The sequence below is a fragment of the Blastocystis hominis genome (assembly GCF_000151665.1).
Source record: "Blastocystis hominis, Singapore isolate B (sub-type 7) whole genome shotgun sequence assembly, scaffold_23".
Classification (NCBI taxonomy): Eukaryota; class Bigyra; order Opalinata; family Blastocystidae; genus Blastocystis; species Blastocystis hominis.
This window is the reverse complement of record NW_013171831.1, coordinates 77205-99840: the sequence shown is the minus strand read 5'-3', so window position 1 is coordinate 99840 and position 22636 is coordinate 77205. Positions and strand designations below refer to the sequence as shown.

The window sequence follows — 22636 nt, the reverse complement described above, 5'->3', positions numbered from 1 at the left end:
CTCCCGCGTCGAAGACCTCGCCATCCTTCCCGACAGCGAGAAATCCAAGCCCTCCGCGCCGCTCCTCTCCTTCTACCGCGATCTCCGCTCCCTCGCCCTCGCTCCGACCCTCTCTCCCGCGGTTCTACGACTCAAACCGCTCTACGACTACACTCTCAATTTCGCCCTCGCGGGGCGTCGTCTCTCTCCGCTCACGCCGCGCTTCGCCCCGCCGCTGCGCTGTGCGCGCTGCACGCAAGCGATCACGACGCCCTCGCTCTTCCGCTGCCTCTGCTGCGCCGCGTACTTCCTCTGCCCCGCCTGCTTCCAGAAGGAGGTGGCCGAGGTCTGCGCCGCCTTCACTCCGCCCTTCCCCGTTTCCACGCTCCAGCTCTTCGCGCAGATCCGCGACACCGGCGAGATGGACCAATCTCATCACGCGCTGACGCACTTCTTCGCCCAGATCCCCGCCAAAATCCCCGCTCAGGCCTACGGACGGCTCTTCCGCCCCGTTCCCTCCTTTCCTCCGCGGTTGCCGGACGCCATCACCACCTGCAGCGAGTTCCGCGATTTTCAGAAGCGCAACAGTGCTGCTGCTACCATCCATATTGATAATATTAATAATATTAATGATAATATTAATGATAATAATGATGATAATATTGATAGTAATGATAATAATGAGGATGATGTTGTTAATTTGGATTATGATTTTTTCAATGAAAATAACAATAACAATGAAGACAACGACAAGGCCGACGCCGAATTCACCGCGTGGATCGCTCAGAAGGTCGAGCAGATCCGCGGGAATCGAAGAGATTCCGCGTACGTGCGCGTCGACGGCGAGTGGGACGCCGAACTCGCGCCCTACAAGCACTCCATCTGCTTCTGCGGGTCCCCGCGGGAGTGTCTGCTGCACGGCCCGCTGAGCCGGGCGTTTCGGCGAAGCAGGAACCGCGGGAAGGGGGAGTTCCACGGTTTTCTGCACCCTGAGACAGCGTGTTACATGTGCGGAACGTCGCCGATCATCGGAACAGTGTTCCACTGCATGCACTGCTCGCTGTCGCTGTGCTCGGTGTGCTACGCGGAGGAGATGGAGATCGGCGGGGGTTTCCCTGCGCATCAGTGCAATCACGTGTTCGTGCTGATCACGCACCCGGTCGCGCGGCATTGTTTCCTGGCGCACAATCGCCACGACATGCGTTGCGTCCCTCACACCACGCAATTGATCGAGAATGCGTCCTGCATGACCGGATGCATCCTCGACCAGTTCATTGCCAATGATGCGTACATCGACTGCAATGCCGACAATCTCCGCGTCGAACTCTTCGCTTTGGCCATCAAATTAATGAGCATCGGCACGGCCGGCTTCTTCCAGAACTTCCAGCTCATGGACGAGATGACGCGTCTCACCTTCTCCCGCCAGCTTCGCCAGGCCCAGCTCGCCGTAGGCCTGCTCCCCGCGGTTTTCCTCCGCTTCTCCGAGCACCTCTCCTTCGCTCTGCTCTCGCTGCTGAACCTGGCGATCCCCGCGAACTGTCTCTTCCCCACGCAGCTCCATCTCACCTTCTACTGCGAGGACTTCTGCTTCATCCCCGACTCCGCCATCCCGCCTCCCCGCGGGGACTCCCGCTCCCTTCTGCGCGACGTGGTGATTATCGGTGTGATGAAGTGCCCCATGTTCGATACGCTCGCCAGCTCGCTGCTGGAGCTCGTCTCGTTAACGCTGGAGTGGCTGGTGCGCACGCAGCCCGCCGAGGAGATGCGCTGCTGGATCGAGCGCGGAGAGAGCGATTACTCGCTGCTGCTCTGCGCGCTGTGCCTGAACCCGCAGCTGCTGGACAATCTCTCGCAGCGTTTCGATTTGATCCAGATGTTCTACTGCTTCCGCGGCGCCGCACGCGACCGCGAGGACGCCGCCGCGTCGTCGATGCTGTACTGCTACCCCGTGCTGCGACACATGCTCTGGCTCTTCGCGCAGCAGGCGTTCATCGACTCCGCGTCGTTCGTGGACCCCGCACGCGCCAGTCTCGTGCAGTTGCAGACGGTGAAGCTGTTCGCCTCGCTGCTGCGATCTCGTTATGTGCCTTTTTGTTTGAACAAAGTCGATTCTAGGGAGGCGATGCCGGACTGGCGGAGCTGCCCCAGTTGCTGTACCCGCTGTGCTTGCCGGAGGGGCTGTCGGGGCAGTTCGTGGAGGACATGATCCACACCACTGTCAACACCATCGACGCCCTCACCGAGTACCAAACGCGCCTCGTGCAGCAGGAAGAACTCCTCCGCAACGAGGCCGCCAGCCCCTCTCAGCCCGCCACGGAACTGTATTCCCAGCTCAAAGCGATGACGCGGAACCTCCTCGAAAGCGTGAAGCACGTCATCAATCTGCTCTCCCGCGCCGTCAAACATCGCGCGCTCTTCCAGCTTCTCACCTCCGATCTCCTTCTCTCCCGCGTCACCAGGGTCCCCTTTCCACGGTTCTCCCATCTAGTTCCTCCTCCTGCTCCTCGCCACGCTGTACAAGCCGATTTTCCGCGGGAATCCGGCGTGCGAAACGATTCGATTGGACTTCGATCGCTGGCTCGCGCTCATCGTGAACATTCTCTCGCAGCTCGTGCTGGGCTTCACGCCGCCACGCACGCCCCCGACGATTCTGCCGTCGATCTTGGCGGAGCTGGATCCGGACCCCTCCTTCAACAACTTGGTGATCATTAGCATCATCGAGGACGATGCGTATTTTTCGATCGAGCTCGTGGACTGGCTCGTGGGGTTCTTTGAAGATCACCCGCAGATGGACAAGGCGCGGTTCGTCCAGCTGCGCAATGTGGTGCAGATGATTCATAAGTACTTCGATCATTACAAAGTGCTGAACGAATATTTGCAGAGCGTTCTGGATGATGCGCCGGACGAATTCATGGACCCGCTGATGTGCACGGTGATGCAGCAGCCGGTGATCCTGCCGTCGAATAATCGGTGCGATTTGTCAACGGTGGAGAGACAACTCGCGATTAACAACCCGACAGACCCGTTTACGAGGGAACCCATCACCAAGGAGATGATTAAGCCGGATGAGGAGTTGAAGAAACGGATTCATGAGTATTTGAAGAAGAAGTTTAAGGAACGGTTTGGATAGAGTGAGCGAGTGAGTGAGTGAGTGAATGATTGTTTTGTGGGTATAAATCGAGTCAATATCGCTTTATGGTTATTTGGTAATTTGTATCTGTTTCCGTCCTTCCTTTCATCTTTGATCCCTCTTTGCAATCTCGTTTGTTTGTTTGTTTGCCTGTTTGTTTGAGGCATACGCAATAATACAAACGGTGCGAACAGATATGCGCACCAATTCCGTACACCCATTTTTATGATTGTACATCTTCTTTCCGGACAAAACCTCACGCTCTCCGTCGAGCCGTGCGAGAAAGTCGCGGACGTGAAGAAAAAAGTTCTCACTATTCTTAATCTGTGCGGAGGAACCTTGTCGCTGCTCCACTATGGAACGATTCTAAACGACGATTCTTCGCTTCAAGACTACAGTAAGACGCGATCGGAGTGTGTGATTCATAGATCTTACAAATAACTCCGTTCTCACAGGACTTATTAAGCATGACATCGATAAGCCATCAATACAAGAACAAGAGGAGCAGGTGGAGGAATACTTGATCAGCATGTGCCTACAAAACGGAAAGCAGCAAGAGTCGTCCCCTGAAACTCCCCACAGCAGTAGCGAAACCGAGGAAAGTCGGAGTATACGAACTTTCAGCGAGATCACGCAGGAAGCCGAGAAATACATTTTCTCTCATTCCCTTGAGGAATTGTGGCAAACGTACCTTACGGACGACTATTTCATGAAGTCCTTTTCACAAACTCCCTTTTTTCGTGCTCTTTTGGAAGATCCAGCGATTGTACGCGGGTGTCTTCTCTCTCATCCACTCATCATCAAACTAATCGAATTAAACCCGGGACTCGATCGCATGATCCAGCAAGATGAGAATGTGAAGCTGGTAATGCAGATGATCCTCTCTCGCAACCATCCCTTCGCTCCGGAGGTTCGCAGCGAAGTGCTGCGTCGTCTGGAGGAAGGCATTGGGAGAAAGCTTGTCTTCGCTCCCGAGCATGTTCGTTTTTTTCTGTTTGTTTCATCAAAAGATCGAGTTCATGCGCAGAGCGAATCAACGGATGAAGCAAAATAGCGATACGGCGTCCATGCGCGCATTGCACGTCAAGCAGGCGAAAAAGTTTACCAAAGGTGTGGGTTTTAGCGAGCTTTCATTGTAGAGCAGCTTCGTGCTGCGTCGTCGGTGGTGCGGTCGCATCCGGAGATCGTTGTGAAGGTACTCGCTTTGTTCTTCATGTATTGCGTAGTTTATGAAGAACACGCCGCTATACAAGCTGCTGATTCACAAGAATCCGAAGTTGTTGAAGCAGGTCTTGTCCTCCGAACGACTGCAATTGCTGTTTTGTCCAGAGTCGCTCGAAGCAATTGCGGAGATCGGGGAGAATGCCAAGATGATTTCGAAGGAAGAAGAGAAGAAAAAGGTCCTTTAAAACGTAATTATTATTCGACTTGTTTGTAACAAACACTTTTTCTTTGATCATGCTGGCGCGTGTCATTTCGGCTCCTCTCCTTCGCTCCATTTCAAGTATATCCGCTCAGCACTGTTGTATCAACACTAGTTCGCCCGTTTGCAACCGTTACTGCTGCCATGGTGAAGCAGCTCCGAGACCTCACGGGTGCTCCCATGATGGATTGTAAGAAAGCTTTGCAAGCTGAAGGTGTGGACGGAAACATTGAAAAAGCAGTGGAAGTGCTCCGCAAGCAGGGAATGAAGCGAGTGAACAAAGTGAGTTCCAGAACTACGCAGCAGGGCGTGATTGCCTCTACCATCACAGAGAAGAAGGCTACCTTGGTGGAAGTGTGAAATGTGCGAGTTTGTTAGTCTTAGTTGCTCTGCGAAACGGACTTTGTGGCTCGCAACGATCAGTTCCAGAAACTGGCGCGAGACATCTCCTCCCTAGTATTCACGACGGGCGTAACCTCGGTGGACGCTCTTCAGCAATCCAAGTTCGCTGACGGTTTTTCTGTCGCTGATCGCCTCCACGAGACGATTGCGAAGATGGGAGAGAACATCGTGCTGCATCGCTGCGCCTCCCTCGAGACCGCTTCTCCCTCGAGCATTCTCTGCAGGTACGTCCTACCTTTCCTTTTCCACCCAGTTACGAGCACAATTCCGTCGGTCCGCACATGAGCCAAATCGCTGCGTTGGTTTCGTTCGCCGTCGACGGCGACGCGAGTAAACTCGATCGCGATGCCCTGCACAAGATCGGAATGCACATCGTGGCGGCCAGTCCGGAGTATCTCCGCCGCGAAGAAGTCCCCGCCGAAATTTTGGCGGGCGAGCGAAGATTGGTGGAGGAAGAAGTGAAACGGCTGAACAAGCCGGAGAAGATCGCGAAGAAGATGGCGGAGGGAAAGCTGGGGGAGTTCTATCGGCAGAAAGTGCTGGTGGACCAGCTGTTCGCGTTGGATGAGAAGCAGGGAAGCGTGGGGAAGATGGTGGAGAAACTGGGGAAACAGGCGGGGTGCAAGGTGGCGATTGAAGGGTTTGTGCGGATGCAGGTGGGGAAGTAATTTTAGAGGGTGTTGAATGAATGAATGGATTGTTTGTTAGGAATAATGAAATGAAAAGAAGAGAAATGAAATGGCTAGAATTGAAATGGAGTGTGAGTGAATGATGATAAGAATGTGATGTTTAAATAGGTAATTGAATAATAATAAAATGAGAACGGCCATATCTGATGGAAAGCGCCCTAACCCGTCCGATCTAGGAAGCTAAGTCATCACGAGTCGAGTTAGTACCAGTGTGGGTGACTCGCTGAGAAGTCTCGATGCTGTTCTTTTACTATTTTATTTTTCACTTTTACATTTAACATTCTATCCTCTCCTCTCCACTCCATTCTACACATTTATTCATCCATTCTTACTGTTATTATTATTATTAAGCAATTGCTATGTATTGGCACGTTTTGCACGAAAATAGATTTTGGACATTTTCGACCAAAACTGTTTTTCAGACCCTGTCAACTGCTAGCTAGCCTCTCGAAGTCGCCCCTTAGACCCCATTTTCCATCGCTCGCCGTTACTCGCCCTGGACAACTTGTAGCTTTGGGCTTTCATAAGAAACAAGGTGTGAACAACTATCCTTAGCATATTATGTTCACCCCTTTTGTCTATGGTAATGAGAGGCAAGCCATGCACTACTCCTTACTCATCCAAGGCCTACCCACCAACTATTCGTTCGAATGGATCAACCCTTACAAGTATCGGAATCCTTACATCACTTTCATGACTGTCCTCTTCACACCCAATCCTTTCATGTTGAACAATGTGGATTCTACCAATGTGGTCACCAACTCCAATGACGAGGAGCTAATGATTCCTCCTGGATACTACACGATCGGTCAAATCATTGCCATCCTCAACATTATGATTGATACTACGTTCTCGATATCTACGAAGGCTTCGAGTTATGGATGTATTTATATCCAGTCCACACACACCATCGATTTCACCAATGTTCCGGACATTCGAGAAATCCTCAGTTTGGAAGGACAAATGGTCATTCTACCCGCTTCGTTCTATGGATCGAACGTGATTGATATCACGCGAAATCGCCAAGTGATCCAAGTGTACTCGTCCCTCGTGCGTCCCTCCGATCTGAAGATTGCCAACCAAAACACAATCTGCTTACCACAATGATCATTGACGATCCCGGGGTTAATTATCTCCGCACCGTGGAAGACATCTCCATTCCCATGATAACCCGATTCGATCGATTGATGTTCGTGTTCCGCGATATGGATGGTAATATCATGCGATTGAACGGCAAATTCGAACTCCAGTTGACGATCGAAGATGTGTACGATCAAGTGCCTTCCTCAATTCTACTGATGAACCAGTTCAGTATGATGGAAGTGTTCGGCAATACTACGAAGAAGGAAGTGAAGCTGGACAATCCTCTGTCATTCGATCAATGTTACATATCGTCTGTATCACTCTCTATACCGATTTCGTGCTGCACAACGTACCATCCGATCAAGTGATATTAATCGATGCGGGGACATACTCACACGAGGTGTTAATTCCCAGAGGAACCCTACGACATCACGAACGGCATGAATGTGATCCGAGTGTACAGTAGTATCAATGCGCAAACATTCGGTCTCAAGAGTCCGCTGATCGATAACCTGATTCATGTATCGATGGGACTGAACAACATGATCACCTGGGACAACCTATCGATCGATGTGATTGAACAATCGAACTTGGATTCCATTGACTGGGTACTGAGAGATGCGACTGACCGCCCGATCTCATTGAATTCGAATGTGTACATCTCATTCACGATATCTTGTAAGTACAACTTCAGTAAGGAATTCAAGAAGATAGATAGATAGATAGATATCAATGTCTATCTTCTATATATATATCTGAAAAGTAATAGTTTGATTGTTGCTTCCAACAAATCAGCCAGATATGTGTCACAGCTTGATATTGGACAACTACTCATTCCCATAGAGTCCATTCTTATGGATTTCAGCTTTATCATCAACAATACTGATATCGCTATTAGTGAGTAATTCTATTCATCCTAATGAGTTGGGAACCAAAGCATTTCACTTTCATCAACCAACTCAAACAGCAAGTATTATATATACTATTGTTATTCATGCTCGTAATAGAACAACATTGTGAATCACTTTGTATCCCTATTGAAGTGGTGTACAATTCGATCCTTCCTTTAAATAGGAGATATTCTGCATTATTTGGCAGGTGGGGGATACTATATGGGTTAGAATAAGGGATAGTATTCTCTAGCAATATAACAAACTCTGATAGGTTCAGAGTGCATCAAAACGACAAAAACTGGACACCAACTATCCAAAAACCTAGAAACAGTGGAATATGAATATATCTCTATTTGTTCGTATAAAATATATTATGTATTCTACATTATTTTGCTCAGTTCTTCAACGACACACCCACCTTTCTCACAAACTCTACTATTCGATTCTACTATACACATATCACATATTATTACTATAAATGATAACCCAAAAACTGCTTATCGCTAGCTTTTCCATTTTCATTCCTATCATCATCTTCTACATACCCTATTTCTTTCTATCCCATCTAGATAAAATTCCAAATGAATAGAACGAAAAACAAAACGCTTCCACTGGAAACAACACTCTTCGATCTATTCATTCCACAATATCCCATTTCCGCTCATCTCCTTCCACTTCACAGTAAAAACAACTCCCTCCCTATTCGAAATCTATTCTTCCACTCATACCCAATTTCAACACTATTTTCACAATTGCACAATTCCTGTGTATTTTTGAAATCATTTGTTTTACAATAAAAGCTATTAGATTCGTCTTACTGGGTTTGAATGTATTCAAAATTTGGAATTGGACTTGTATGTCCTGTCTTTTGTTTTGTTTTCGGACTTCTATGTGTTTTTGTGTGTTGTGTTGTGGGAGTGTAAGTATTGTAGCTGGGATGGGTTCTGTCCTCAAGTTGGTGTGTTTGAAGAAGCTAGTGTAGTGTGCGCTATCGTTACTTTGACTAAACTGTGTGTGTGAGATATGCATCGTGAACGCATTCAATACCATAATGGCGGTGGACCCTGGTTCCATTTTTGCTGTGTGGAGTGTGTTCCGAGTGAGGAATTTCTGTGCTTCAAACTGTGCAACGTGGCAAACCCATTCATGGCATGTGTGACCGCGGATACATGGAGATAACTTGCAACGTGGGAGGTATCTGGTACAGGCACGACGTTCTTGCCTAGGATAGCTGTTCTGTTTCTCGTATTTTCATTTTCATATTGTGAGGTGGTGGAGTGTGGTAGAGAGAACGGATTTGCGACGAGTGAAAGGGCAAACAATGGGAGGAAGAGCTGTAGGTTGGTAGAAGCGGAGCGTGTGTGGAACTTGGGAGAATGGGACAAGAAGGCGAAGTATGCGAACTGCTGTGGACACGGTCCTCGCCTCTGATTGATACGAGCCGAGTGAACTAGAATGGCCAGTGGGAGCAGGCGAGTTCCAAGACGGTGCAGTTGTGCATTTGTGGGTCTGTGGAGCATGGGAAGGTGGAGGTGTGCGTGGTGCGGGCGTGTGGGAAGTGTTGGAATGGAAGAGAGTTGAGGTGCGTGGCGGTGGTGTGCCCCGCGGACGAAGCGGCGGGGTAGCCGGAAGGGCACTTGGGGCAAGTGTTGGATACGAAGTGCGATGTGGACTAGTGGGGCATGATCACGGATGGGTGCAACGCCTATCAGCAGTGGGAATCGATCGATCGATAGGGGACGAGCTCCTGCCAGCCCATCCTGCCGATGCTGCGCTGCGCTGCGCTGCGTGGCGGGCGATGGGGCGAGGGACGTGGCGCTGTGGACGATGGGAGATGGGAAGCAATCCACGATGTACTGCACGAGCAATGTGGGCGTGGGCGAGGTGATCAACGACCCATTCGAGCCCATGAACATCCACATCGTGTTTGAATTGGCCGAGGCCACGTTCTCCTATCCCACCACCGCGATCTCCATCTCCGACTACACCATTGGCTTCGCCTTCGCCTTCGATGGCTCCTTCCCGCGGTTCTGCGAAGGCACGCACGCTCTACATCAATGCCAACAGGTTGGTGTCCCGAAACGGCCTCCCCTTCCCCGCGGAAACCCTCATCGCGACCTTCTCGACCCGCGCCGGCGTTCGGTTGGCGTTCGGTTGGCGTTCGGTTGTGGCCTGCTCGGATTGTGGAGAGCGCGATTGGTATGAGGGAAGTGGAGTGGGCGCAGCGCAGCGCAGCGTGTCTGTGCAGATGGAGGTTCCCTGGAGCAGTGGCATCTCCGATGAAGCCCCGATGGATGGCCTTGATGGGCAGCAATGTGCAGAGCGAGTTCTTCGAGACGCGCTCCGTGTTGGTGGCGGGCGCCATTGTGAACAGCGTGATGGCCATCAGCTGGCGTGTCCGCAAGGGCGCCTCCTGGTCCGCCTTCGCGTCCTTCTCCGTCTACCGCCCCGTCGTGCTGTTGCCTGCCTCCCTGCCTCCCTCCGCGCCCGTCGTGCTGCTGCCGCCTTCGAAGCCACGCAGGTGCGCTGGGTCTGGTGGTGGTGCGAGCTCTTCGTGCAGGCCTTGGTTGGCTCCCACTCCCAGCTCTTCGCCGCCGACGCGCTCCTCCAAGAGGGCGACGTCCAGCAACCCGAGCTCTCTCTCTCTCTCGATGCGTGCGTGGCCTACTGGGTGCGCGTGGCGCTGTGCTCCGCCGCGTGCTCCATCCTCTCCGAGGCCTCCTCTCCCATCACCCTCGCCGCGTATGTCGTCGCGCCCGGCGCGGTGCAGAACCTCGAGGTGGCCGCGCTCTCCTCGACCTCGCTGTGCGTGCAGTGGGCAGAGCCGGCGGAGCTGGGCGGCGCCAGCATTCGGTACTACGTGGTGCGACGCTCGTGGATGGCGTCGATGGCCGTGATCCAGAGCGAGAGCGAGAGCGAGAGCGAGGTCGCCAGCACGAACTGCTTCCTGGACCTGCAGAGCGTGCAGAGCGTGCAGAGCGTGCAGCACGCGCCCATCTATCTGAGCGTGGCCGCGTTCACCGGGTATCTCTCCCGCCAAGAGAAGATCCCCGCGGTTCTGTATGCGGTGTGTGTGGAATCAGGCGGAGGGTATTGAGTGGGACTGTGCGATGGCGATTACCGGATCCTTCCATGATCTCTGCACCGCCACGTGCGAGCTTCGCGCTCCCGCGACTTCCTCCTTCCTCCTTCCGCCGAACCGTCTGGTTCCCCGCGGGACGCGATGTGTGGCACGTGTTGGAGGGTGGGATCCCCGCGACTTCCTACACGCTGGAGTGCGTCCCGAGCGAAGTGGGCAGTGCCGAGTGGATGGGCAGGCAATTCGGAGTGTCCACGATGGCCACGTCGGAATTCGTTGGGTGTTGGTGGTGGACGGCGAGCCAACCTCCTCGCTCACCGGTTCGCTCTGGGTGTGGGTGTGGGTGTGGGTGTGAGTGAGCAGGAATCTGGTGGGCGATGGGGTGGGGTCCGTGGCTCCCTACGAAGGTGTGCAGAGTCGACCGGGCTCTCTGGATCTCTTCCTGTCCAACTGGGCGCAGAACGCCACCGTGGTCTCCGTTACCGATCCCTTCCGCTTCCTCTTCGCCTCCGCCTCCGCTTCCTCTTCGCCTACGACGTGACCGGCGCGCTCATCCGCGCCCACCTCGTCGATCACGCCTGGTGCGCCGTGGGTCGCGATGTTTCCACGTTTCCACGATCCAGACCGATTTGGCAGTTGCTGAGAGAGAAATGGTTGCGGTGTTTGGTTTGGAAGATGGATGGATGGATAGATGGATGGAATTGTAGAGATGTGGAATGGTTGAAGCATTGTAGGATTTGAATGAGAATGGAAAATGTGTTTAGGAAGGAAAGAAAATGTAGATTTAGAGTGTGTAGGGTGTTGGAATGATTTAGAAACATGAACAGAATAATCCAGAACGAGGAACCAAACGACTCTAGTTGATAATAACAATAATAATAATAGAGTGCTGTGAGTTGATAGTTGAAACAAAGAAAAATAGAAAGAAAGATAGTGTATTTAGAGTTAGTTGGTTGGTTTAGGATAAGGAAATGATAGAAAATGGAGTGAATGGTTAACGATGTGCGAAGATAGGTTCTTTGTGTGAAAATCACTGGATCAAAACCAATTTCCATTCCATTCGATTTGATTTACTAGTTTTACTAGTATTAATTGCTTTCAAACCCAACCATTCCCAAGTCAAAATGATTTGGCTAGAATCATGGATGGATAGATTGGATTATCGAAATAATAATAATGATAATAATGATAATATAGACTATTTAGACATAGTGGAGTGAGCAACCAAATCCTTGCTTCATAACACGATTTCACTATGATATCATAAATATACAACCTATACAGACATAGTAGACAACAAAATGGACTTTTCCATTCTGAGTGTTTCCAAACAATCCTGATATTATTATTATGATAAATATCTATACCTCCGAACTATTTCAACCACAAAAATGTGAACAAAATGATGCGAAACACAAGTGAGTACTTCACTTGGAAATCTTGGATCCAATGTGTATATGGTAGCACTCTATCATAATTTTTAAATATGAAGAATACTTAGGTGTAAGGAAACAAACTGATCTCTCTGTTTTCTTCATAAATTCTTTATATTTGGCTGCAAATTACGGATTCAAAGAGTAGAGGCTAAGGATTTGTGATTCCAAATAGATAGAATGGAAGAACTTAAGGGAAGCGAATTTCTCCTGGACAGTTACATAACGCTTGGTGAAGCAAAGAAAATCACTATTGGCGGCTGCAACTATAGCCTCCAATGTTATCAAGGTGATCACGAGGATGAATACACGTTGACGAGAGCTGGGAAGGTTTGTCTATTCCAAAATGGCATACTAAAGATGTGCTTTGAGGTGGATGCGGACGAGAGCGAAATCGGTGACTTTACCCGATTTGAAAAAGGATGTGTCGCTTTTGTGCAGTCCTTCGATGAAATCTGGGACAACAAGAATTTTCATCGTATTATAGACCATGTCCGAGGCGAGCGTATGGAAATCTATTCGCATGCGAGTGATCACCTGATTTATCACGGTGAGTTTAACGAGAAGCGAGAACGAGAAGGATGGGGCATCCAATATGACGATAAAACGGGTGCCATGCTGCTTGAAGGGATCTGGAAGGAAAACAAGCTTGTGGAGATCATCCGCAAAATCGAGGGAACTATCATGACGGAGTTCAAGCGAAACGGTAACAACACCATCGCTTCGAATCGAATTCCCCTCTATGTTGACGAATTCGTGTATGATGAATCGAAAGAATCGTTTCTTCGAAATGGTCGAGGATACTGGATCGATGAAGAAACTCGGATTGCTACTCGCGAAGTGAAATGGAAAGATGGAGTGGAAGTGAGTGGAAGAGATCTCTATGATGGATGGCATATTCATTCACTCACTCAATATTACTTGTTTATTTAATACTATTGCTATGTTAATCACATTGCATTTCACATTGTTTTGTTGATCAAATAGAAAGCAAGGTTTTCATTCATAGGATTCATGCATTCCATCCATCATATTATTCAATCGATTGTTTTGTTTAATGATACTATGATTCCTATTCACCATTTCAATCTATGAACCACATTCCTTTCTCTGCAACATCATTCTTTGTACTCAATATGGATGGTCATTGTGACAGAAGAGAATCGAAGTATCAACAGAGAATCAATACAACAAACCACTTGTCAAATAGACATGATGGATTTTGCATTCTACATACTACTGCCATACTCTCTATTACGAATCAAACCATTCCAACAGTATTCACTATTGTGAGTTCGATTGTTGCAAAACAATATTAACTACCACATAATTGATATATTTTGAAGAACATATATCCATTCTAGACTTAATAGAACAGCCATTCTGACATGAGAGAGTAAAGGTGATCAAAATGCGTAATAATTTACAATTATAGCTATAAGTATCTGAAAATAACACAAAAATAAATGAATAGATGGAAATGCACCGAAATAAAGAAAAATAGAAATGGGTGGAGAAAATGTGATTTTATCCTATGTATTCTAGTTTGTAACACACCAGCATATCAAAGCCATACACAATAATCCATGACGTGTGTTCTATCGAGAAATAATGAAACAGATCTTGTTTCCAAAATAACCGTTTTACCATATTTCTTTTTATTTCCATGCAAAAGTTTGCTGATTTTGTCAATTCTGCTATTAATAACTATCATATTGATAGTTCCATTATTCAAAATGTGCAGGGATGCTTGGGTAAAGAAATGAAACCAAATGGCTGGATTTCACTCATATTGAGTAATAGACAATGTGTAGTATTACAATTCAACAATGGAATATTCATGAATCAAGGATTTGTACTCAATGAGCAGAAAATGTTGAAAGTGATTGGAAATCATCAAATCGGTGCTATTTCATATAATGAAGTATTCTTGGTAGAAGGAATCGTGGATTTGGATCATGGAAGTCGATTTGAAGGATTGGTATTGGCAGAAAAAGAAAAAGAAAAAACAGGTAGAATTGGAATTCCATTTGGATATGGTGAAATGTATAATGATGATGGAATATTGGTGTACAAGGGCATAATGATCAATTGGAAACGATTTGGATATGGAACGAGTTATCATAATAATGGATGTATTGAATATGAAGGATATTGGTGTGATGATAAGCGATTTGGAAGAGGAAAAGTGTATGATCGATATGGTAAATTAGTGAATGAATGTGAATGGTGTAATGGAATTGAAAGTAATACTGAGTATGAAGGAAATGGAAGCAAACCACTGAATATGGGAATGAAACATTTGAAACTGAGTGACAATTGTGTATTGGTTGATTGGGATGTTTCATTGTTGTATAATTTGGAATCAATCGAAATCGGTGATGAATGTTTTGGATTAGTGAAAACATTCAAAATTGATGGATTGAATCGATTGAAAACTATCATAATCGGAAACAATTCATTTACTCAAGAGAAGAATGATGCTAGAGATGATAAATCGAAATCATTTCACATATTGAATTGTGAATCATTGGAATCCATTCAAATTGGTGAATATAGTTTCAGTGATTTTGGAGGCGACTTTGAATTGAAGAATCTACCACAATTACAATCCATTCAAATTGGGACAATTGAAAGTGATTCATACAATTTCTGGTGTAGTTCATTTGAGATTCGAGGTATTGATATGATATTGTATATTTGAATGTATAGATCTTCCAAATCTACAATCCATTACATTAGGTGATTTTGCATTCAATTATTCCTTATCAACAATAATTGAAAGTATTGAATGAATTTGAATGAAATGATTGACGTAGATCTTCCATCATTACGATCCATTCAACTCGGTGGATGTGCACTTCAAGGAAGAAATTATGATTCAAGTTCATTGACGATGCGAAGTAATAATGAATTGATACAAAATGACTTGTTTTGTAGATCTTCCAAATCTAACATCAATAACTTCTGAAAAATGTAGTTTCGTATATTTTCATATAGTAATATTGAGAAGTATTTCTGCATATTGATTATTGATAGTATTTAGATATTCCAAATCTTCAATATGTCGATCTACCTGGTTCATTCTGGAAAGTTCGATCAAAATCAATTTCGAGTATAGTTTGATTGATTTGATTTGATTCATAGATGTTTCTTCCATTCTCGCTGATCCTGTCGAGATCTACGGGTAAATCTATAATTTTGATTTGATTTGTTTAGTGACTCGTCATTGTTATGAACATTTCCATTGATTGATTGATTAATTGTTTGTTTGTTTCAAACCGATTCCTGATCACAATTCATGATTCTATAATTATCTAAAAATCAATAATACCTGATTATTATGATGTTCTTCTTTACCATTTTAACAATGATACTGAATAATGATTGTTGTTTCAATCAATCAATCAATCAATCATGCGTTAAACAGTTCTAAAAGCATGAACAAATGCATGAATGAATGAAAGATTGAATCGATGACATTATTGATGCAGAATTAGAGTTCATTGGTTGTGATAAAGGTCTTTGTTGTTTTGTGAATCACTCCACAGAGAGAGAATCTTTCGTTCATTCATCCATTCGTTCATTCATTCAATGATTTGTTGGTTGATTCAATCATTCAATCAGCCATCCAAACCAAAGTGAATCAAATATGATACTATGAATGAATATAGAATAGAATAGATTTAATGAATGAATGAATGAATAAATGAATGACATACTTGTTACTGATTTACAGATCATTGGTTGTGAGTAGTGTATTGAGATTGTCAATCAATTCTTAGATAAGATATTATTCATTCATATATTCATTCATTCATTTGATCGTATAATCATTCAGATATCCCATTGCAATTCACATGATTGGTTTACTTTATACAGATTTAACGATATTTCCTTGTCAACAATCCATCATTCATTCTTATGGTACAAAATATACATAATCACAGTATGGTCTCAATTCAAATCGATGTTTGTAGGATTACTCATTCATTCATTCATTCATTCATTTGTTTGTTTACTTTTCAGTGTTGAATTGCTGAAATCGAATCGAATCCAACTCCAATATCGCAACCAATCACATTCCCATTCATTTCGATTCTCTCTCATTCACTCTTCATTATCATAATCACGTATTACATTCATAATAAATAACTAATACATATCATTGAATGGATTAAGATCTTAAGCAATGAATACTATTTCTTCTCTTCTTTTCTTCTCTTTTCTCCTTTCTTTCATCCATTCATGGCACAAACCATCTCCATGCTATGCAATCTTTGTACATCCAACTCATATTCATTCAATAGATTGTGACCAATTACACAAATCATTCCAGTACTATTCTATTCACATATAACATACAATCTGTCATAATATCTAGGAATCATTCAATTACAACCACTATATACCAATCATTGTGCATTCCAACTAACAATATCGGAATTTACTACAAACTCCAATCATTCATTCATTCATCGATTGGTTATTCCAGTACTAAGTATCAACAGTATTGTTCCTGCTACTCAGAATTAGTTATTTTATGAAAATGGATTTAACAGAATCAAACATTGTGTTAAACCAATGAAATGACAGAATTGTGTTTGTTTGGATTTTGTTTGTTTTGAAGCAAAACTATGCATGATCTATGTAATTCGTATCAGGATGTGTTAAAACAGATCCCTGTGAAATATCATCATTTCAGCTATTGTTCGTCATAATTTGTGAAAATGACTGCATTTCCATTGCTACTTCATACATATGTTATTTTCTACTATTCTATTACATTCTAGTATTGTTGGCTTCATTCATATTGGCCATTTCTGATTATTCCACACTTACCTATCTTATTTTCACAGTATTCTATCCATGGAGTATACGAATAAGCCAAAATATACAATCAATCACAAATACACATTATTCTATTTTCCCATACAGAATAATGATAATGATAACAAAACATCAACTATTCACAATCAATACTATTGAGAATAACTATTGTAAACACTCTTGTTTGTTAATACTGTTCATTCCTTCTCTCAGCTTATAACACGAACTAGCAACATTACTAGTTGTCATATTTAGAATGTGAATTCATTATGGGCATTGATACAATTCATATCACACAATATGCACCAAAATGAAACAATACACATTTGTTGTTATTCTATTGCAGATATTCATTTTCCAAGTATTGATACAAAGTATCTCGAGACTATATTATACAGATTAGTCATATATCAAAGGAAATACAACAATACTTGTGGTAAATGACTGATTCATCCTTCCTATTTCTATTGATGAGTTCATCCATATTTGATACATGTCACATAACAAAAATGATCCTATTTTCACAATAACAAATAGCTCTTTCGATCAATAATAATATGATTTATCAACTTGTCTCCATCTTAAACCTCATTAATATGGAACAATAGTAGTAAGGGAATGACACTTTTTGCGTAAAATCTGGTGGCAGTTTTCTTTATATGCTATATTGCTCCATGACCATAATTGCGATCCTTTGTCAGTTGTTGTAATCGACCAACCGATTCTGAGTCCTCGACTATCGTTCCTAGGCTGTTTGGTCGACAATCATCGGTCAGGAACCAGTTTTCGTGCTTTCTTACGCCAATTCCTTTATACTATCAACCTAGTGCTCATTTTTATTTTAGTGTTTGTTGCATCAGTTATACTTGGATGCAAGAAAGTAGTAGACGACCTAGCTAAGGTGAATTATTGTTATTCCTCTTGTATTTACATGTTTGTTTGCTTATTTGTAATGACCGAAAGCTAATATGTGTACATTGTCATCACAAATCCATCTGTTGTTGTTTGTGCAAGTCATGAGTGTCTTTGGTAAAGAAAGAACATGCATTATTCCATTCTCATACAAGATTCACCTATCAATGGTTCATTCGATTCAATCAATCCTTACAAGTTCAGAAATCCATTTATCACTTCCATGACTGTTCTATTCAAACCCAATCAAGTCATGTTCAATATTGTGGACTCAACCAATGTGGTGACAAACACCAATGGTGAAGAGGTAACGATCTCGCCTGGTTATTATACACTGAGTGAAATCATTGCCATTCTGAACACCATGATTAATACTACATTCTCAATTTCCACAATGGATACAAGATATGAGTGTATTTGGATCCAGTCTCCATGCTCTATCGATTCCACGAGGTACATATGATATCAAAACGATCATTGCAATGTTGAATGCGAGTGATGTTCTATTTGAAATAGTGTATAGTGGATAAAATGCATTTCGAATCTATAACCAGTTTGTGATTTTTCCTCTGACACAACTTATTCATTCCTTGAATAAAGTGATTCATTTATCGAGGTGTGTGTGTGGAGCATGAATGAGATCAAGGAACTATGGAAACCAGCAAAACGAAGAGGTGCCACTCGAATGATCATTAGTGGATTCAAACGAAACATATACTTCATCGATTTTATCGATTTCTCTTCAAAACAAAACAAATCGATACAAGAAGTATTAGGATCACAAAAGAGTACTGGATTCTACAAGAATCGTGGATACAAATATGTCCTTGTATGTATTGATGGATATTCGAAATACCTGATGACTCAGAAACTGAAAAGCAAAAGTGTTACAGAAGTCACTCATGCGATGAAGGACATCATTCTAACATATGGTGAATCACCAAAGCATAGTTGCTCGGATCGAGGTACCGAATTCACCAATGCCATCTTTCGTACAAACATCTTGAACAAGTATGATAGCACCATGTATCACATGGATTCAGCGAATAAGGCAGTACTAGATGAACGAACAATTCGAGATATCAAGGAATACATCATGGTTCCATTCAATCAATTAATGGAAAGGTGTATGGTTCGATTTGATCGATGGTGCAGTTCGTCGACACAATGGAAGGAAGAACAGAGACATCGGATATACACCCAATGACATTTGGCTTAACAACAACAACGATATCTTGTACATGGAGAAAACAGAACCATCCAACGTGACAGCAAAGGACACAACACCTCAATTCGATGTTGGTGATTATGTTGGAGTGACACGAAGACCTCGCATTCTGGAAAAGCGATCATTGACAAGCAAATGGTCTCAGGACTTGGTTGAAGTTGTTGACATTGACGATTACATTATGCCACTGATGTACGAAGTGAAGAATGTGGAAAGCGATAGCAAGCAGAAGTGTTATGATTGGGAACTGCTGGCAAGCAAATGCAAACCACAACCAGCACCACCCATCACTCAATCCAAGAGTGATAAAGAACCCAATGCATTGAGAGAGGCAACAAGATCACATCGACCTGTTGCGAGCACCCAGAAGAAGAAGCAGAAGAAGAAACAACCTCGCCCAAGTGTTGGAAAACGATCGTGATGCTCTTCACACCTCCCAGACATACAAGAGAATGGATATTCGTGAATGCAGAAATTGTATGACTCTCACTTATCCATTCTATTCCATTTACCAGTTTGGTATGGGAAAGGGTCACAAGATTGTTGAGCATATCGATGAATGGCACATCGAGCAATCACACACCATCCATTGAAACACTCACCTCGTATCCCTTACCCACAATCGATTCGATGGAATCACAATGTTTGAATAGGGCATCATTCTCATTGTAACATGGAATCGATATGATCGCCAGATATAAAGCCGAAGATAATTGGAATTGGCATTGATTATTGAATGGTTGAGTGGATGTGAGTGTATGTTCAAAGAGTGTGGCATTATTGACTTTCACAAAACACCCAGAATGTGTCGTCCATGAATATTGAGGAAGGCCATCCACTGTCTCACACATGAGGACATGTTTGCCGTCATTCTCTGGCATATTGATGAGCATGTTATCGAGCTTTTTGAACGTGTAATTGTTTCCATTGCTGCTGAATATGTACAACATTGATGCATTCAATTTACTTTGGTTGACTTCGTTCATAGTGTTTGACATACACACCCTTGAGACACGCGCCATCATCGATGAACAGATCGGACAACTCGGGCGGCACTTCATCATTCACGACATTGTAGACCACGCGTACATAGTAGTTGGAAAAGAAGTAAACAGTACGATTCTTGGTCATTACACCGATGATGTGAAGAGGCAGTAAATCACTACTCCAAAACACATTTAGAGGCACACCGAGCAGACCATTGGATTTCAATTGAGGCAATAGATACTCCCATTCATCCTCGGTAAATATGGGCGGACGAGTTTCATCCGGAGTCATCTCGATGCAATCATAGTCGTGCAAGATCAAACCACAGTTCACATTCGATTGCAGGGTGCGAACACTGAAGCCGAATAGACGCTCACAATTGATCGGATACTTGGTATGGATAATGATATCGGCGAGTTTGATATTCTCGTCCTCACAAGTGCGTACCAGGGAAGACCATGTGTTGTTCTCTGTTTTCTTGTATTTCATTTTTATCAAGGTCTGAACTAGGACTAAAAGAGAAAATATAAATATATAAATACATATATGAACAAGCCAACTCACACATTGAATCCCAATATAGGACGAAAAATTCAAATCAACGGAGTTCGATTCTGGAACCTTCTCAGGCGTGGATTCAAGTACGACGAGAAATTGAATCGTTTGTACGACAAACCATTACCACCAGGTACGACGAAGTACGTTCCCAAATCGAGAATGCTCTCTCCCAACAATCATTCCTTGATTATTGGAGAATTTGCCTACTACCAATTTCTCCGTGACAACTCTAGACCACGAGGCGGCAAATGGGTGAAAATGACGAAAGAAGAAGCCAAAGCATACGATAATGATTCGAATATCAAGAAGATATTCATGGACGACCAGAAAGATGATTCGGACAACTCATCGTCCTATCCAGACGACATCGATGAATTCGAATATGACTAAGATGGAAATGCGATTATCCCATTTGAGGTCTGGTACCTACTAGCTACTTGCCAATTAAGTTCTACTTTAGACTTAAACAATTTGGTTGCCTATATATTAATAAGTATTCATCGCGACGAATATACTATCAACCCGGAGACTGGACGAATAATCAAGATTGGCGCTCATACCTGGAAACGCTTTGCTGCCAAGTACTATATGATCGATGGGAAGTTCACAGAGTAGCTCATTCCTGATTCACGAGAATATGTGTCAAACAAGGTATGGAATGAGAATACAAGGTCATTGAAAACAGCAAAGAAACCAAAATACGCAACTCCTTGTAAACGAGTTGGTCATCCCAAAGGAGAACATAAGTATATGATTGTGGGAAGCAAAGCATGGAACGAGAGATATCTCGAATATTAATGGAATGGTCATGAATTCGGTTAGAAGAGAAAACAACCATTATTTGAAGCCATGAACACGGTGGAGAAGAGACGAAAAATAACACGTCGCAACAATTTCTTTGCGCTGTTCGATCGCAAAGTCGCGGAAAGAAACTTGTCGGATGTGATCGATTCCTTACTTGGATTTGCACCCACTTTCTATCACACCGCGGATACGAACATATACACAGAATAGATGAATGAGAAGCGAACCAGGAAGGACTTTCGCCTCAAGAACGATGAAGACAAGAGACTATGAATTCGACTTCTTGATGGAAAGAACGAAGAGGAAGTGGAACCGATGAACCTGATGATGGACGAGACGGGTGAGTTCAATGAGGTAGCGAAGAAGTTCATTCTCAATGGTATGTGTGATTATCCACAGTGTCTCATCACCATCATGGCATACAACCTCATGTGGTCACATGCCGGTGAACTCAAGATACTCAATCTCACCGATGATCAATTGGGACACCTTCGTATCATTCACAAGGATTGTATCGACGAGTGGCTGGAGGATTATCTGAAGTGGTACAAAAATGCAGTGGAAGAGAAAGAGATAAAAGGAAGTGGTTTTGTGTACCGTGGTTAGATCGGCTTCTATGTCGAGATGTTCCCACTTCGCTGATTCGTGGGTTACAAACATCATAACACCTTTGATCCTTGGATGCACAGTTGTCAACCCGAATATCAATGACAACCGGTGCCTACAGCGATGTCTCATCCTGACAAGTGATGGCGGACACAAGATTATTGCGAATCGCAAGATGGGCGATTCGAGTGGGTACAACATATGGTGGAAACAACCCGACTAGTACAAGGTATTCGGAGTGACAATTCACGAAATCGAGGAAGCAATGGACATTTGTGATAACAAGGTATTCGAGCAAAGTGAAGAGAAATTCGCGAGATTGAAAGAATTGTTGAAAGTCTCTTTTAATGTCTTCGAAATCACTCTGTTGCCTGGTTACGCTGACAACTGCAAGGATGAGTATGAGCTATTCACATGTTATCAGGTATACAAGTCAGAGGTGAATGGAACCACCCTCTCTCTTTATATTGTAAATGATACTCGAGGGGAGGGAGAGATAACAAAAATCCCAAGTACTTCTTATACATCAAAGACTTGAGCGATTTCAAACATCGCATCTTTTGTCAGAGTGATGCAAAGAATAGGCATCTTGCAAGAAAC

The 22636-nt window shown here is 44.2% G+C and overlaps 4 protein-coding genes; all 4 read left to right on the top strand.

The window, feature by feature from the left end:
- Positions 1–2767: 2767 nt before the first annotated feature.
- Positions 2768–3109, top strand: GSBLH_T00003002001 (uncharacterized protein; the record flags this gene model as incomplete). Its single annotated transcript, XM_013041654.1, has 1 exon — positions 2768–3109. The coding sequence occupies one exon, from the start codon at positions 2768–2770 to the stop codon at positions 3107–3109; it is 342 nt and encodes a 113-aa protein (XP_012897108.1).
- A 1458-nt stretch (positions 3110–4567) lies between these two features.
- On the top strand, positions 4568–5628 carry GSBLH_T00003001001 (Translation elongation factor EF1B; the record flags this gene model as incomplete). XM_013041653.1 has 4 exons in its annotated part: positions 4568–4613; positions 4648–4886; positions 4917–5158; positions 5188–5628. 4 exons carry the CDS (start codon positions 4568–4570, stop codon positions 5600–5602), a joined length of 942 nt encoding a protein of 313 aa, XP_012897107.1. The 3' UTR covers positions 5603–5628.
- A 6400-nt stretch (positions 5629–12028) lies between these two features.
- Positions 12029–12100, top strand: GSBLH_T00002999001 (uncharacterized protein; the record flags this gene model as incomplete). The annotated part of the gene is made up of 1 exon (XM_013041652.1): positions 12029–12100. The coding sequence occupies one exon, from the start codon at positions 12029–12031 to the stop codon at positions 12098–12100; it is 72 nt and encodes a 23-aa protein (XP_012897106.1).
- Positions 12101–12726: 626 nt separating this feature from the next.
- GSBLH_T00002997001 (uncharacterized protein) lies at positions 12727–13044 on the top strand (the record flags this gene model as incomplete). The annotated part of the gene is made up of 1 exon (XM_013041651.1): positions 12727–13044. The coding sequence occupies one exon, from the start codon at positions 12727–12729 to the stop codon at positions 13042–13044; it is 318 nt and encodes a 105-aa protein (XP_012897105.1).
- Positions 13045–22636: the final 9592 nt, after the last annotated feature.